Source organism: Macaca nemestrina, chromosome 12, assembly GCF_043159975.1.
Source record: "Macaca nemestrina isolate mMacNem1 chromosome 12, mMacNem.hap1, whole genome shotgun sequence".
NCBI lineage: Eukaryota > Metazoa > Chordata > Mammalia > Primates > Cercopithecidae > Macaca > Macaca nemestrina.
In genome coordinates, this window is record NC_092136.1 from 119,497,399 (window position 1) to 119,511,642 (window position 14,244).

Sequence of the window (14,244 nt, forward strand, 5' to 3'; positions counted from 1 at the left end):
CCCGCCACCACACCTGGCTAATTTTTTGTATTTTTAGTAGAGACCGGGGTTCACCATATTGGCCAGGCTGGTCTCAAACTCCTGACCTTGTGATCTGCCCACCTTGGCCTACCAAAGTGCTGGGATTACAGGTGTGAGCCACTGCGCCCGGCCCAGGGACTTTTTAAAAAAATAGACTTAAATTTATTTTTTATTTTATTTTTGAGATTAAATTTCACTCTTGTTGCCAAGGCTGGAGTGCAATGGTGCGACCTCGATCCACTGCAACCTCTGCCTCCCAGGATCAAGTGATTCTCCTGCCTCAGCTTCCTGAGTAACTGGGATTACAGGCACCCACCACCACACTCAGCTAATTTTTTGTATTTTTAGTAGAGATGGGGTTTCACCATGTTGGCCAGGCTGGTCTCGAACTCCTGACTGCAGGTGATCCACCCACCTCGGCCTCCCAAAGTGCTGGGATTACAGGCGTGAGCCACCATGCCTGGGTAACAGACTTTTTTTTTAAAGAGCAATTTTAGGCTCACAGTAAGATTGAGTAGAAGGTACAGACAGTCTATGGGAAATAGACTCCCTAACTCCACATAGGTATGGCCTCTCCCACTATCAAAAATCCCACACTAAAAATAAAAGAAAAAACATTTTACACCAGACGGGTCCATTTGTGGTAGTCGGTGAACACACACGGACACACTGTGACGGGTCCGTAGGTAACTGGGGTTGTTCGATGTTGGTGTGAGGGCTTGCTCTGAGCTGGCCATTGTGACAATGCTTTCCCACAGCTACTGATCAATGGAGTCAAGACTTGAACCCAGGTTTGCCTGACTCTGAAGCCCAGGCTCCTAACAGCTGTGTTGCTAAGTGGCCTGATGACGATAGCATAGGTTTAAATATCTGAAAAAGTGGTTTGGTGAGGAGTCCGGTATTTGAAGGACTATCCCAAGAAGGCTAGATGGAGTTATTCTGTGTAGCTTCCCAGGGAAATATCTAGATGACCAACGGGTGAAGCTTAGGGGAGGGAAATTTTGTCCGCATAGAAGGGTAGCCCTGTGGCATCAGGGCTTACTTTGAGAGGCAATGACTTGCCCAGCACCAGAGGCTGGGCACATTTGGAGGGAAACCCCTGTCTTGGGGAAGGTTGGGCTTCACCACCTGAAAGGTCTCTTTTATTTTGATTTATTTATTTTAAGCACAAGATCTCACTCTGTCGCTTATCCTGGGGTGCAATGGTACAATTAGAGCTCACTGCAGCCTCCAACTTCTGGGCTCAAGCGTTCCTCCCACCTCAGCCTCCTAAGCAGCTGGGACCACAGGTGTGCGCCACACCTGTCTAATTTTTTAATTCTTTGTAGAGATGCAAGTCTTGCTGTGTCACTCAGGCTAGTTTCAAACTCCCGGCCTTAAGCGATCCTCCCACCTCAGGTCCCCAAAGGGTTGGGATTACAGGTAGGAGCCACCATGCCCAGCTAAAAGGCCTCTTTTGACTCTCATTTTGATCAGTTCAATTTGGTTCAGCCTCTGTTGAGCACCCACTCTGTGCTCGCTCTGGGCTGGGTACTGGGGATGAGTAAGCCATGATCCCAATGCTTGCTTTGGCAGCACATGTATTAAAATTGGAACGATACAGAGACAATTAGCATGGCCTTGTGCAAAGATGACATGCAAATTTGTGAAGCATCACATTAAAAAAGAAAAAGACAAGATCCCAGCCCTCAAGGGGCTGCCAGCCTACGTTGGAAGGCAGCTTGTGCCGTTCTGTTACTTGCTGTCCCTTTTTGCCCTGGAAGCCATAGGGGCTCTCAGGGATGAGGGTCCCAGGAGTGTTGCAAAATGAAAAGGAGCTGGCTACTGAGGGGATGGTGGGCATGAGCAGGATATCAGGCTGGGGAACCCTGGCCAGCTGGTCTCTGGTTCAGTCATCCCCAAGGAGGTGTTTACTCACTGTGGAATAGAAGAGGCCTTTGTTAGGGATCTTCGGGCCCGTCCTCAGGCAGAGAGCGGAGGACTCTTAAGAGCACAGGCCCTGCCACCCTCCCCTTCCGCCTCTCTCAGAGGGTCCTCCCTCATCTGCCTAAAAGGGATATGGGGGAACCGTCACCTTCCTTCATGAAGCACATTCACTTCTCCTAGGTTGACAGCATCATGGAGCAAGGAGCTCCATTCAGAGAGGACCTATGGGACCTCCTGCCTGGGCTCTTTCATAATCCCTCTTCCCCTTCTGGAAGATGCCCAGGGACCAAGCGCCCATAGGTGATCTAAATCCCAAAAACCTGCTTCGTGAGGATTATGGGTGTGGCTCCACCCTGCCCCCTACTTGCCTCAGGTGGTGACCTCCATTACAGTCACTGTCATCTGGGATCCCAAGTCTCACAGGTGACGATAATGATGAACATGAAAGTGATGGATGACAACTAATGATGACAACAGTAAATAGCATTATTCAGCACTCAAACCCTATGTGTGCTAATTCACGGAATCACCCAACTCCCCACCCCTTCAGTCCCATTTTCCTATCTCAAGACCCACCTCTTCCTCAGGACTGACACCTGGGGCGGCCTCTGCCTCCACGCTGGCTATCCATTCGAATCTCCTGGGTAGCTTATTAAAAATATGCCTGTTAGGGCTGGGCGCAGTGGATCACGCCTGTAATCCCAGCACTTTGGGAGGCCGAAGCGGGTGGATCACAAGGTCAGGAGATGGAGACCATCCTGGCCAACATGGTGAAACCCTGTCTCTACTAAAAATACAAAAATTAGCTGGGTGTGGTGGCGCATGCTTGTAGTCCCAGCTACTGGGGAGTCTGAGGCAGGAGAATCGCTTGAACCAGGGAGTCGGAGGTTGCAGTGAGATGAGATCCGACCACTGCACTCCAGCCTGGTGATAGAGCGAGACTCTGTCTAAAAAAAAAAAAAAAGCCTGTTACCAGGCACAGTGGCTCACGCCTATAATCCCAGCACTTTGGGAGGATTGCTTGAGGCCAGGAGTTTGAGACTAGCCTGGGTAACATAGGGAGACCCCTGTCTCTACACAATAACAATAATTATAATAATAAAAATAAGACTAGCTGGGCATGGTGGCAAGTGCCTGTAGCCTACTTGGGAGGCTGAGGCAAGAAGATTGCTTGAGCCCAGGAGGTCGAGGCTGCAGTGAGTTGTGATTGTGCCACTGCACTCCAGCCTGGGTGACAAACCAAGACCCCATTTCAAAAAAAAAAAAAAAAAAAAAAAAGTCTGTCTAGGCCCCAATCCCAATCCCAGAGGCTTTGACCCTATTGGCGTGGGGCGAGGCCTGATTTTTAAAAATCCCCAGATGATTCTGGAGTGTAGCCTGAGTCAAGTTCTCTGCGCTCAATGGGGCCTGTGATGTATGTTGATGATTGATGCCCTACAGCTGGTTCTCAAGCCAGGCAGCCAGCCCTGTGCTTTTCTCCATGGAGCTCAAGATGAGCTTGGATGCCAAGTTGCCAGAAGGGCCAGATTAGATGAGGCCCCAGCTCCTGGAGTGTCTGTGTGTGCTATGTGTGTGCTGTGGGAGGCATGGTTGGCAGAGGGGAGGCTGGGGTGAGGACATTGCCTGCAGCGCCTCATCTGGGAGTTGTTCTGGGGATGGGGAGTGGAAACGCAGTCCCCCATAGAGAGAGACTTGGTCTGGCTCTGCCATCAAGCCTGTAAACCAGGGGAGAAAATAGGATCTGGGGTCCAAGAAGCCAACATCTGGGTAGAACCCAAGGACTGCTCTGCATAGTGCTGCTCTGCATGGTGTCTGGAGGATGTGGGGGCAGAGCCTCCAGCTGTGGGCACTGGTACAGAGTGCCGGTTTCAGAAGCAGGTCTAGCTGGAGCTCCCCTAGAGCGTTCAGAGGGTTTTCCTCCTCCAACTTTCTCACCCAATCCATGTCCTTCTCATTCTTCAAACCATGTCAGATAGAACCTTTTCCAGGAAGTCTTCCCTGATGAGCCCATCTGACTCTGACAGCTCCACTTAACACCAATAGGGATCCTGCAAACTCAGTTTATATCCCACTGGGGGTTCTTGCTGCTTTGTGAGGGAACAGAAGCTTGTACTAGATCTCGCATCCTCCCAGGAGTCAGGCTGGTGCCATCCCTTCCCCTGGGTTCCTCCCCTCCTGCTGCTCTTGGGATGTGGCTGTGCCCTTGAGCATATTTGGCACACACTTGGGCCAAATCATAGTTTCCTCTCTAGATTTTAGTTCTCCATGTGCAGAATGAGTGTGTTGGAGTAGATGATCTCTTTTAGAACAACTAACGTAAGATGGTAAATTCTCAAGGCTGCCGGAAATATTCTTAACAGATCTCTGTCTGGAGAACTCCTACACATCCTTCAAGGTCCAGGTGAAATGTCACTCCAGACCCTCCCAAACACAATGACCCACTCCTGTCCTGTGCTACCCCAGCACTTTACACACAAGTCTGCGACAGCCTGTGGCAAGGATGGCACTGGCCATTTTGGAATCGGGGATACCCAGGGTTCTGAATTCTTTAGAGCCGGGATGCTGGGTGTGGCTCTCACAGGATTGCAGTCCCGGAGTGGCCAAAAACGTGTTGTAAATGAATAAATGAATTCCTGAATTCATCAAGTTTATCTCCTTAACCATCTGCAACCAGGAGTGGGTAGGATAGGGGAATGGAGAGAAAGGCCTCTACGGTCTCCAGAGAGGAGCTTAGTCCTGGGCCCACCAGCCAAGATAGGGATATGGTGGACACATCCCAGGGGGACCTTAGACACTCAGACAGGTGCTGCTTCCGGGCCTTTGGTCCTCTGCTCTGCTGAGGGTGGTGGTGGAGGGATGGAGGCAAGGGTTGTGGTTTGGGCAGAAGGAGCCACAGCCTAGCAGAAAGTTCTTCCAAAGCCCAACTGGACTAGAAGACTAAGAGTATGGCCCTGGACTCCCAGTATCCTTTGGGCCGGGATGTCTGTAAGGGGACATCCTGGCACCGAGGCCTGGGGAAGGGACTGAGTCTGGCTTCTCCAGCCCAAAGCTCTGTCCACAGGGGTTGTGCCTGAGACTAACCGACTTGCCCTCCTTCTGCTGCTGGAGAGTCTTGGCTAATTTGCCAGAACACTCTAGTTAAATGCCAATTAGGACGTTCTGTCCGCTGCTCTCTTCCAATATATTAATAATGTAATTAAGCATTTATTGCCTGCACAAATTAAAAATTAACTTAAACGGACAGCCTGGAAAACTGAGGAAGTGACCGCTTAAACAACCAATTTGCATCTCATTCGAATATCAACATCTAAACACAGCCCCTTCTAGGATGCTGGGTTTGGCCTTCCAGAGGAGGCTCAGCCAGCTGCCAACAGCTGCTGGCTTCTCCTTCTGCACGCCTACTTCTGCCTGTCCAGCCCCAGTCCTGGGTGTGGAGGATGTGACCTTGCCCACAACGGGCAGGAGGGTTTTCTGCTAAGCAGCCATCTTGGCTCTATCATTCCTACCCCCTCCCTTTCCCAGGAGTCGTTGGTATGGATTTCAGTGAAAGAAGATGCTACTGGGTGCGGGGGGTGACGGAGGGATGGCTGGGAGGGGGCAGTCTCTGAAGCCCCTGCCACTTCCACCCCCAGGATCAATTTGTCCTGCATTCCAGCCCAGGAGATGGGAAGCAGATGGTGCTGGTGGGGAGAGTGGGGAGGTAACCAAGGAACAAGAAGATCTTCTCTCCAAACAACCAGCCCCCTGGAGAGAAATGGGGGACACAGGAGGGGTGGGTCACAGGGAGAGCTTGCAGGCGCTGGGGCTGGGCAGTATCTTCGAAATAGAAGATGAAAGGATAAAGCTCTCAGCTCTTCTCCATCCCCAGGGACCTAACACAGCAGGTGTGACACTGCTGGTTTTCGTCTCCAAACAGCCACAGGAGGGGACATGGCAGGAACAGGACAGCAGGAGTGGGTGACAGGGGAACTGGAGTCTGGGGCAGGAGGCACCCATACCCCCAGGAAGGCGCCAGCCGGTGCAGGGCTCTCCCTCTCTGCTGTGTGCACCCCCAGCCCTCTTAGGCCTTACTTTCTTAAAGGCCTTCCTCTGTCTGTGGACGCCCACCCCTCCGTCTACGATGCTGCCGTCAAAGTCCACAGTCTTCTCACTTGCATGGAAGATGGTTCTGGGGCAGCCTGTGAGCAGTCTCCCTCAGGGCCCCTGCTCCTCTGGAACCCTGGAACCTGGGCACGGGGTGGGGGTCCCTTCCCCTCACCATCCCTCTGCACCACCCCGTCCAGCTCCACCCCTTCCCCGTCCCCACTGCCATGGAACAGGGCAGTGATGGGATGCAAACCAGTTTGTTTTAAACACTTTATTTATAAAAAAGTACATTTTTTTTCCTCAATACATTTTCAACCCATCATTTTTTTTTAATACAAGTAAAAGGGGGTGATGCAAACACCCCCAGGTCAGAACCAGGAGGATCTGCTGGGCTGTCCCTGGACCAAAGGCGGAAAGGGCGACAAGACGCCAAAGCAAGGTAGTGCATCACGCTTGGAGGGGAGGGTGGCAGCTTCTCCTGGATTCTTTTCATTTATACAAAAAAGGAAAACCAATTTTTTTCGACCAAGAATCCCATTCCTCACAGCAGGGGTCAGAAGAGCAGCAGCACCAAGTGGGACAGGGGCTCCTCCTGGCCTTGCAAGCTGGGCAGTGTTGGCAGCGGTGGCAGCAGCAGAGGCCTGGGCACCCTCACCACCTGGGCCGCAGCAGAGGGGCCTGCCTCCTGGCATCCCCGTCACTAGGCGGTGTGTGAAGCCTCCCTGTGGGTGTGGGGACCTGGGGTGCCCCCACCTGCCCCTCACTAGGAGAGGGTTTCTGTTGGCAGTCAGGCTTTGGCGGTCTCTGTCTGGACCCGAGGCCTGGGAGCACTCCCCTCCTCCCAGAGGAGGGGACACCCGTGTCTGTTTGGCTCAGCAGAGCTGCCTACACCCACCTAACACAATTCCCAATTTCTCTGCTCTGATGAAGGCAGTAAAGTTATTGCACCAGTGACTTGGGCACGTGGGGGTTGGCTGGCAGAGGGGGCACATGCCCAGGAAACAGGGCCCCTATGAGGCTCTCTTATAGCTCGGGCACTGGGAAATCTTTTTTTCTCCTTAAGGGCTTTCAGCAGGATCAGACCATTCCCTCTGCCACATCTGTGCTGAGTGGCCATCTGGCTGTGCACGCATGTGTGTGTACGTGTGTGTACACACACCTGTGCGTGGGTATGTTGGAGGTGTGAGTGTGTCCTCTGTGGGCACATGTGCTAGGTCCGAGGTGGTCGCACTTGCAGGCCTGTGTTCACCTACTCTATGCTGCTGCTTTTCAGACCCTTCTGATAAAAGGGGACTTGGATGGTTGTTACACATTAGAATATCAAAATCTGTAAGGAAACAGGGGCGTGGGTGTGGGGCGGGGGCAAGGACAGGGAGGGCAACAAGAGGCAGGATGACAACTTGGGAGGCCTTGGCACAATTAATACCAAGTTTATTTCATTTCCAGCAAAGCAGAAGCTCAGCTCATGCTGTGGGCATGAAGGAGAAGCCAAACGTCCTCATCTCTCTGCTGGGGTAGACCTCCCTTTTGCCAGCTGACTGTGTCTGTGGGTCCAGCAGCAGTGCCCACCTTCCCACAAACTTGGTGCACAGAAAACCTCACATCCCTAGGCCCAAGTGCTGACCCCTGCCTCATGCCCACGCTCAGCCCAGGCTGGCAGCTGCTCGGTGGGTATGATGAGGCTGGGCCCCTGGCAAGTCAGGAGCCTCCTACGTGGCCCATGCTACATGGACCCCAAAATTTGTGCTTTGCTTGTAGGGAGGGTGTGGAGGTGTCTTAAGGGGGAACTCAGTGCTTTGGCTGGGCTTGAGCCTTCAAAGTCCATCACAGAATGGGGAATAGGGTGTGGCAGTGCAGGATAAAGGAGATGCAGGAGGAGACAGGGACAGGAAATGCCTCTATCAGGCAGGCCCCTGGGATTGCCTCTTGCCTGGGGGAAAAGGGGACCAAGCAGAGGGGCCAGAGTGGTGTAAGGTGGGATGGGGCAGTGATGTAATGTGGAAAAGGTCCCCTGCCCTGGGGGACACTAATACTGCAGGGAGAAGCAGCCCAGCTCCTCCACCTCCCTCTGCCCTGTGGCTGGAGAGACCCCATAATTTTCTCCCCTAACTTCGCCCCATCCAGTACCCCAAATGTGAAGAGGGGAGAGCCGCACCAGGGCTGGCATGGCTTCAGACTTCTGCTACGTGGCTACTGGGCAGCCTGGGCTGGGGCCAGGGCAGTGAGGGCCAGACAACGATGGCCCACCTGCTGGGCCCAGGGTTGCCAGGGCAGAAACGGAGCTGGCTGGGGGTTCAATAGCAGCACCAGGGAGGGGAGGGAGGGCCTGGGGGGCTCCCTCAGGAAGCCTATGGCAGGGTGGGTCAGTGCCCGTGGGGCAGAGTGGTCTGCCTCCCTCCTCCCCAACACTTGCCATCCTGCAGAGCCCCTGACACCCTGGGGTGAGTTAACTGGGATCCCAGTGGGCAGGCATGAAGGGCCGCGAAGCCTGCCTCTCCATCCCAGGGTCCTTCCCATGGGCATGCCTGTCTAAAGTCTAGAGTGCCGGGGAATCTGGGAGCAGATGGAGGAACTGAGGCACTTCGAGCTGGGGGACTGAGAGAGGGCTGGGAGGGGTCTTCCTCCATTACATACATGGGAAGACCCAGTCTGGGGTGGCTGATAGGAACTCAATGTCCCATTCAAAAAGGGAATCTGCACTCAAAGGGAGGGCTTTTCCCAGGCCCTCCCCTCATCCCAGAATGGGGACCAGGGTATGGCTGCGCAGGAGGTGGCCTAGCGGCCCCACCCCCCTCACTTTCTGCCAGGCCCCAGGCTTTGACAATGGCCTTTGTGTGTGAGGCATCCTATGGACTCCTCAGTCCCTCAGACTGTTTGCAGAGCTTCTGCCACGTGGGCTTCCTTCTCCACTGCCCTCCGTGTGGACGTTGCTTCACTTCTGACTCCTGCAGGTGGTTCCCCCCGGGATCCCAGCCCTGACTAGCCAACAGAACCAAGTGTTGCTAGATAAGGGAGAAATCAGAGAAACCTCCATGCTGTAAGAAGCAGTTTGGGTGGGCCTGAGATCCTAGGGTGGAGGCACCGAGGGCCCAGTCTCAGCCATCTCTGGAAGCTTCTATAGGCTGCCCCCATTCTCAGCTTAAAGGGGGAACCAGGTGGAAATAGATGGGTGGGCCTTGGGCAGTGTCAGGATGGGGCAGGGCATGGGACCCCAGGGGAGAGCAGGCAGAGAGGAGCAGTGTGTGCATGTGTGTGTGTGTGCGTGTGTGTGTGCATGTGTCAGCAGAGGCAGGAGCAAGTGTGGGCCAGAGCCCATCTGGAGCCCCTAATGGAGGGGGCACATTGGGGATAAAGACGGAACGCATCAGAGCTAGGCCAACTCCACTCTCTGTGGGCCAATGAGGAAAAAAAATGCAAAACCACCCTCAGCAGGAAAACACTGCCCAAGGCCCCGCTTCACAAACAAGACTCCCTGGGAACTGGGGAGAAGCCGCACCCCTCCCCCTACCTTTTGGGTACACCGGCTGTCCAGACCCAAGGTCCAAACTCCCGGATGCATCGGCTTTCACTGGTGGGTGTTGGGTTCCCTCTCCCTGGGAGGAGGAGCAGCATCTGGGGGTGTGGGGGGCTTTTCCCTCTTAGAGCCCCCTGAGCCCTCCACCCCCAGTGAAGAAACACAAACGAATTCCAGTGTTGGGGGGCGGGGGAGGCTGGCTCCCCAAACCCTGGAGGGATGCCCAGGTACACAAGACGAGAACAGGGCTCCCTACACAGAGGGCAGGCGGGTGGGGCCCGTGGGTGGGGCCCGTAAAGGGAAGATACAGTAACACTAAAGCCACAGTCGAACACAACACCATAGGGAAGGGCGGAGGAGAGGGAGGAAATAAAACACAAAGCCAAGTCGTGGCTGCCCTGGGCTCCCCTGGCCCCCCAGGAGTTCGGGGCTGGTTTTGGGCAGCTGGGCAAGTCTCTGTTTAGCTCCTGGAGTGGGAGGTGGGGGGCGTGCGGGGAGGGCCTGGGGAGGAGCGGGCACAGACAGAGGCTCTGGAAGGGGGGGCTACACGTACCACTCCTTCTTGGAAATGAAAGACCCGTCATTCTGAGAAACCATGTTCTCAGCCAAGTCCAGCTGCTCAGGGTCGTACTGGTAGCCCAGAGTCCGGTCCCCGTAGCCGTCCTGACGGGCCTCGGCCTCATCCACGGTGAAGTAGGGCCGCTTGGCGTCCTCGTCATATTTGGGGTGGGGGCCGCCCACCTTGCGCTCGCCCCCTCCACCGCCCTCCTCCTCTTCCTCCTCCTCATAGCTGCTTCCACCCAGCGGGCCGGCCTTCTTCTCGTCGTCCGAGTCGTCGGGGTACTGCAGGTTCTGCGCCATCGGCGGGTGGTGCTGAGGGATGCCTGCCTTGCTGTAGCCGTTGCCATACACGTGCTTCTTGGTGCTGTAGTCACCCTTGAAGGTGTGCCGGCGCCGCCGCAGGGCGACCACGATCCCGCCGACCACAATCAGCACCAGCAGGACGCTCCCCGCCACGCCCCCAATGATGGCCGTGGGCACCGGCCCGGCGCGCCGCCCATGTTCGGGAGGAGACGGGGTGTAGGGGAATTCTGGGTGAGGAAAAGAGATGGAGGGGACAGCATCAGCGTGTGCTCCTGGGGTGTCGAAGGGGTGGGAGGGAGGCGGGGAGGCAGGGAAAGGAGAGGCCAGGAAGGACAGGCTGTCTGCACCCCAGGTTTGAGCAGCTCCAGTTCGAGGCCCCGCAGCACCCCACCCTTCCTGGAGCCCTAACACGCCGCAGCGTTGGTAGCTGGAGTGAGACAGGCAAGAGGAGAGGCAGAAGGCAGTACCCACAGCACCAGGGCCTTCCATCCCCACTGTCCTTGGTGTGGTGCTGGCCCAGCTGAATCCCCACTCATGGTGCAGTGAGACACATGTGCCACTGCCAGCTTCAGCACACTGTCCACTCGATGCCATTCACTGCCACAACCCTGAGGAGGTATGCCATTCATTCTCATTGGATATCCGAGGAGCAGAGGCTTGCAGAGGTTAAATAACTTGCCTGAGGTCACCCAGCAATAATGCAACGTTGCTTTTCCTGCACATAGAACGTGTGCAAATGTCATCGATACCCCTCTGCCAGACACCTGGCAGTCACTGTGTCCCAACCCCATCGCCTTGGCTTCCAAGACCCAGAACCAGGAGCCACCTAGGTGTTCTGCACCTGATGTTGTCTGCCTGCAGGGCACAGGGAAAACAGGTTCCCAGGCACTGGCTCAGGAGATGCCCCGTGAGTGCCAATCAGCTGCCAAGGTGCCAGAAACCAGGGCTGTGGTTCTTGGCTGTGGTCTGGGCCTGCAGGGCAAGGTGGGGGCCTGGTAGTGCTGCCAGCCTGGGTTATAAGTGTAAGACACCGGCATGGCGGGGGACGAGCACAGCGCAAGGACGGCAGGAATGGGGGTGAAAGCACGTGCGTGTATGCGTGTGTAGCAATGTCGAGTACACGCAAGTGGGCACATGCACAGGCACACACCCTTGCCATCATAGCAAGCCTGTCACTCAGGGAGCACATGCCGGGAGGGCCCGCACACCTATGCTGACATGAACGTGAATGGGCAAATCTGTATGCTCAGTGGACACAGCCGAAACAAGGAGGCAGGAAAGGTGAAAAGAAGAGAAAGGAAGCAGGTGGGACGGGAGAGAAGGCTGGGTGGGTGGCTTTCTGTGCCAGTGGGGCCGGGCCACAGTACCGTTATTTGGCTAACGCTGCCCCTTCCCTTGCCTTACAGGGCCTGGGAAGGTGGTTGAAACCAGGGCCATGCCACAGGCCAAAGAGGCCCTGAGGTGAGGCTAAGGGAAACGGTTCCTGGCACCACCACAGGGTGGCACCGGAGACCATAGCTGGCCTCAGTCAGAGGCACTAGGCTGCGGGTCTAGGGCAAGCCCAGAAGGCTGACCTCAGCCGCTCAGACCCTCCTCGCTCCAGGCCCACGTAAAGGGCCAGTTTGCTGGTATACTGCTGCCTGCTCACTCTCTGATTCAGTATCTCTCACTCCATGGGAATCATGCTCCTCCCGGGGCATGTGTGGGGTGCTGTCCCACTCGGCAGGCTGCAGCAGGGTGGAGATTCTAGGAAAGAGGAAAGGCCTTCCAGGAATTTGGGCTGGAAGGGCTGACGAAAACACAGGGCCCAAGGAAGAGAGGCCACTCACTCATCCAAGGTCACGCGGCTGAGCTGGGACTGCCCAGGGGCTCCTGTACATGTGAGCGCTGGCAAAGGAACACCGCCGTGGAGGACCCCACTCCCCACCTGCTACCACCATCCTTGGTGCAGGTAAGCCAGCAGCTGCCCAGTACATATTAATGGGATCTTTGTCCTGACCGCCTGTCTCTGCAGCAGCCTCCCTGGAACCTCAAGCGTCTCCCTGCTCACTAGGTCCCATCTGTTTACCACTCTCAAAAGGGCCCCACAACTGCTCCCCACAAGGTGGGAGCAGCCTCCACCAGGGGTACCCCAGAGGCAGCTGGGAAGAACCTAGCCTCCTCCGTACTCAGCCTGCCTGCCCCTCCTCAGTTCTCACTCAGATCTGAATGATCTCTCCTGTCTACACCTGCCTTCCTCTCTTCAACCATCCCTCCAATCAGCAAACATATTGAGCATCTATCCTGCTGGTCATGGGAGACGAGAAACTCACAGCCTTGCCGGGGAAGCAAAGGACACTCAGAGACAGCACGTGCAGATGATAAGGGAAGTGGCAGGGAAGTGCAGGGTGCAGGGGAACGAGGTGGTGTGTCTTGGCATTAGAGAAGGCTTCTTGGAGGAGGCCGGACTTGGAGAGGCCAGGAGGCTAAGGAAGCATCCAGATGGAGGGAGCTGCCATTTTTCTGAAACATGTCCCTTTCCTTCCAATACAAGATTCCGTGGTCCTCAGCTTTCCTCTCTGAGTGCTATCTCCGGCTGTGTTGCTCCTTCTCTCTGCTCCAGCTGTCTCGCTGGATGCTTTGTCCTGGGACCCTCAGCCCTGACTCTTTGCTTTCTTTCCTAGTGACAGACTAGTATCAGCTTCTGGAGTCACCCTTATCCTGCTGGCTCTCCAAATTATTTAGGGTACATAGTTCTCGCCCAATTCTGGGACTGTATCTCCATAGCATCTCCCGAACTGTGGCCCATGGAACCTCAAACCATTGGCTCAAAGGGTCAGCAAAAATACGGGGGTCGAAATGTTGGCTTAGACAAAGCATCAGAGCCTGTTACCTTCTCATGCACACTGTGAACTATTAGAGGGACACGTCAGATGCCATGTTTCCCAACATACTGGAGCATGAACCCCATACCTCCTGCCTCCAAGACAGTCTCACATCACTGACATCTAGGCAGACACATTAGAAAACTGACCTCTAGCACATCCTCGTTTGCAATTCTCAGCACCACGTCAAAACCCATCTGTACCAACCCGGTTTGCCGTCTTCCTTCCAAACCCTCTCCATTCGACACAACTCCCCATCACCACTGCCACCACCATGCAACTTATGCCAGGTTTTACTGCCGTGGTCAATTCCTAAATCTCCCACTTTTGTTTTGCCTCTGCCTGCCTTGAGTCACCCCACCCACATTCACCAGGTTAATCTTCACTGTGTAGACACAACCACTCCCTTTCTCAAAGATCAGCAATGGCTCCCCAGCTGCCTGTTGGGCTGTGCAGTCTGGCCTTCAAAGCTTCCATCATGCAACCTTACCTTGGGTTTGGTCAACTCACCTTCCTTGCTGTCCTTGTTATCCAAGTTGATTCCTTACTACAAGCCTTTATACATGCAGTCTGCCCCGCCAGGAATGCCTTTCCTCATCCTCGCTCCCTGCCTATTGCACTTCTCCAGCCCCTTCTTCAGGAGCCTTCTCTTCTCCAGTTTACCATGATCTTTTTCTCTTTCGAATTTGTATGTAGTAATGGTCTGCACCTCTCATTCTGGTTGCAACAATTGCTAAGGTCATTCCATTAATCACATACTGACATAGCATAGTAAAGCCTGTATACATTGCAAATAAATGCAAATTAGAATTTACCATGCCTGCCTGTGGTCCTTCTGCCAGTTTTCAAATGGTTAAAGTTCTTCTCTTCTGCAGGAATGAGGACAGGGTTTGAGGAAGTGGCAGCCTCATGATCATTTGGGATTGACTCATTTCAGTGTGTTGCAGTAGTTTATAAGTTCACTATTGT

The 14,244-nt window shown here is 54.7% G+C and overlaps 1 protein-coding gene and 1 non-coding gene across 3 annotated transcripts in view; one reads left to right on the plus strand and one right to left on the minus strand.

Moving 5' to 3' along the window:
* The first annotated feature begins 1,584 nt into the window (after nt 1–1,584).
* On the plus strand, nt 1,585–1,686 carry LOC112425683 (U6 spliceosomal RNA). Its single transcript, XR_003016826.2, has one exon. It is a non-coding gene; the product is annotated as a U6 spliceosomal RNA (small nuclear RNA).
* A 4,603-nt stretch (nt 1,687–6,289) lies between these two features.
* The window catches only part of LOC105476359 (nectin cell adhesion molecule 1), a 68,391-nt gene continuing 60,436 nt past the window's right edge, over nt 6,290–14,244 (minus strand). For both annotated transcript variants that reach the window (XM_011732204.3, XM_071075715.1), the window contains exon 6: nt 6,290–10,638. In XM_011732204.3, the coding sequence (XP_011730506.1) occupies nt 10,091–10,638 (548 nt within the window). In that variant the 3' untranslated portion in view covers nt 6,290–10,090. The remainder of the gene's footprint in view (nt 10,639–14,244) is intronic.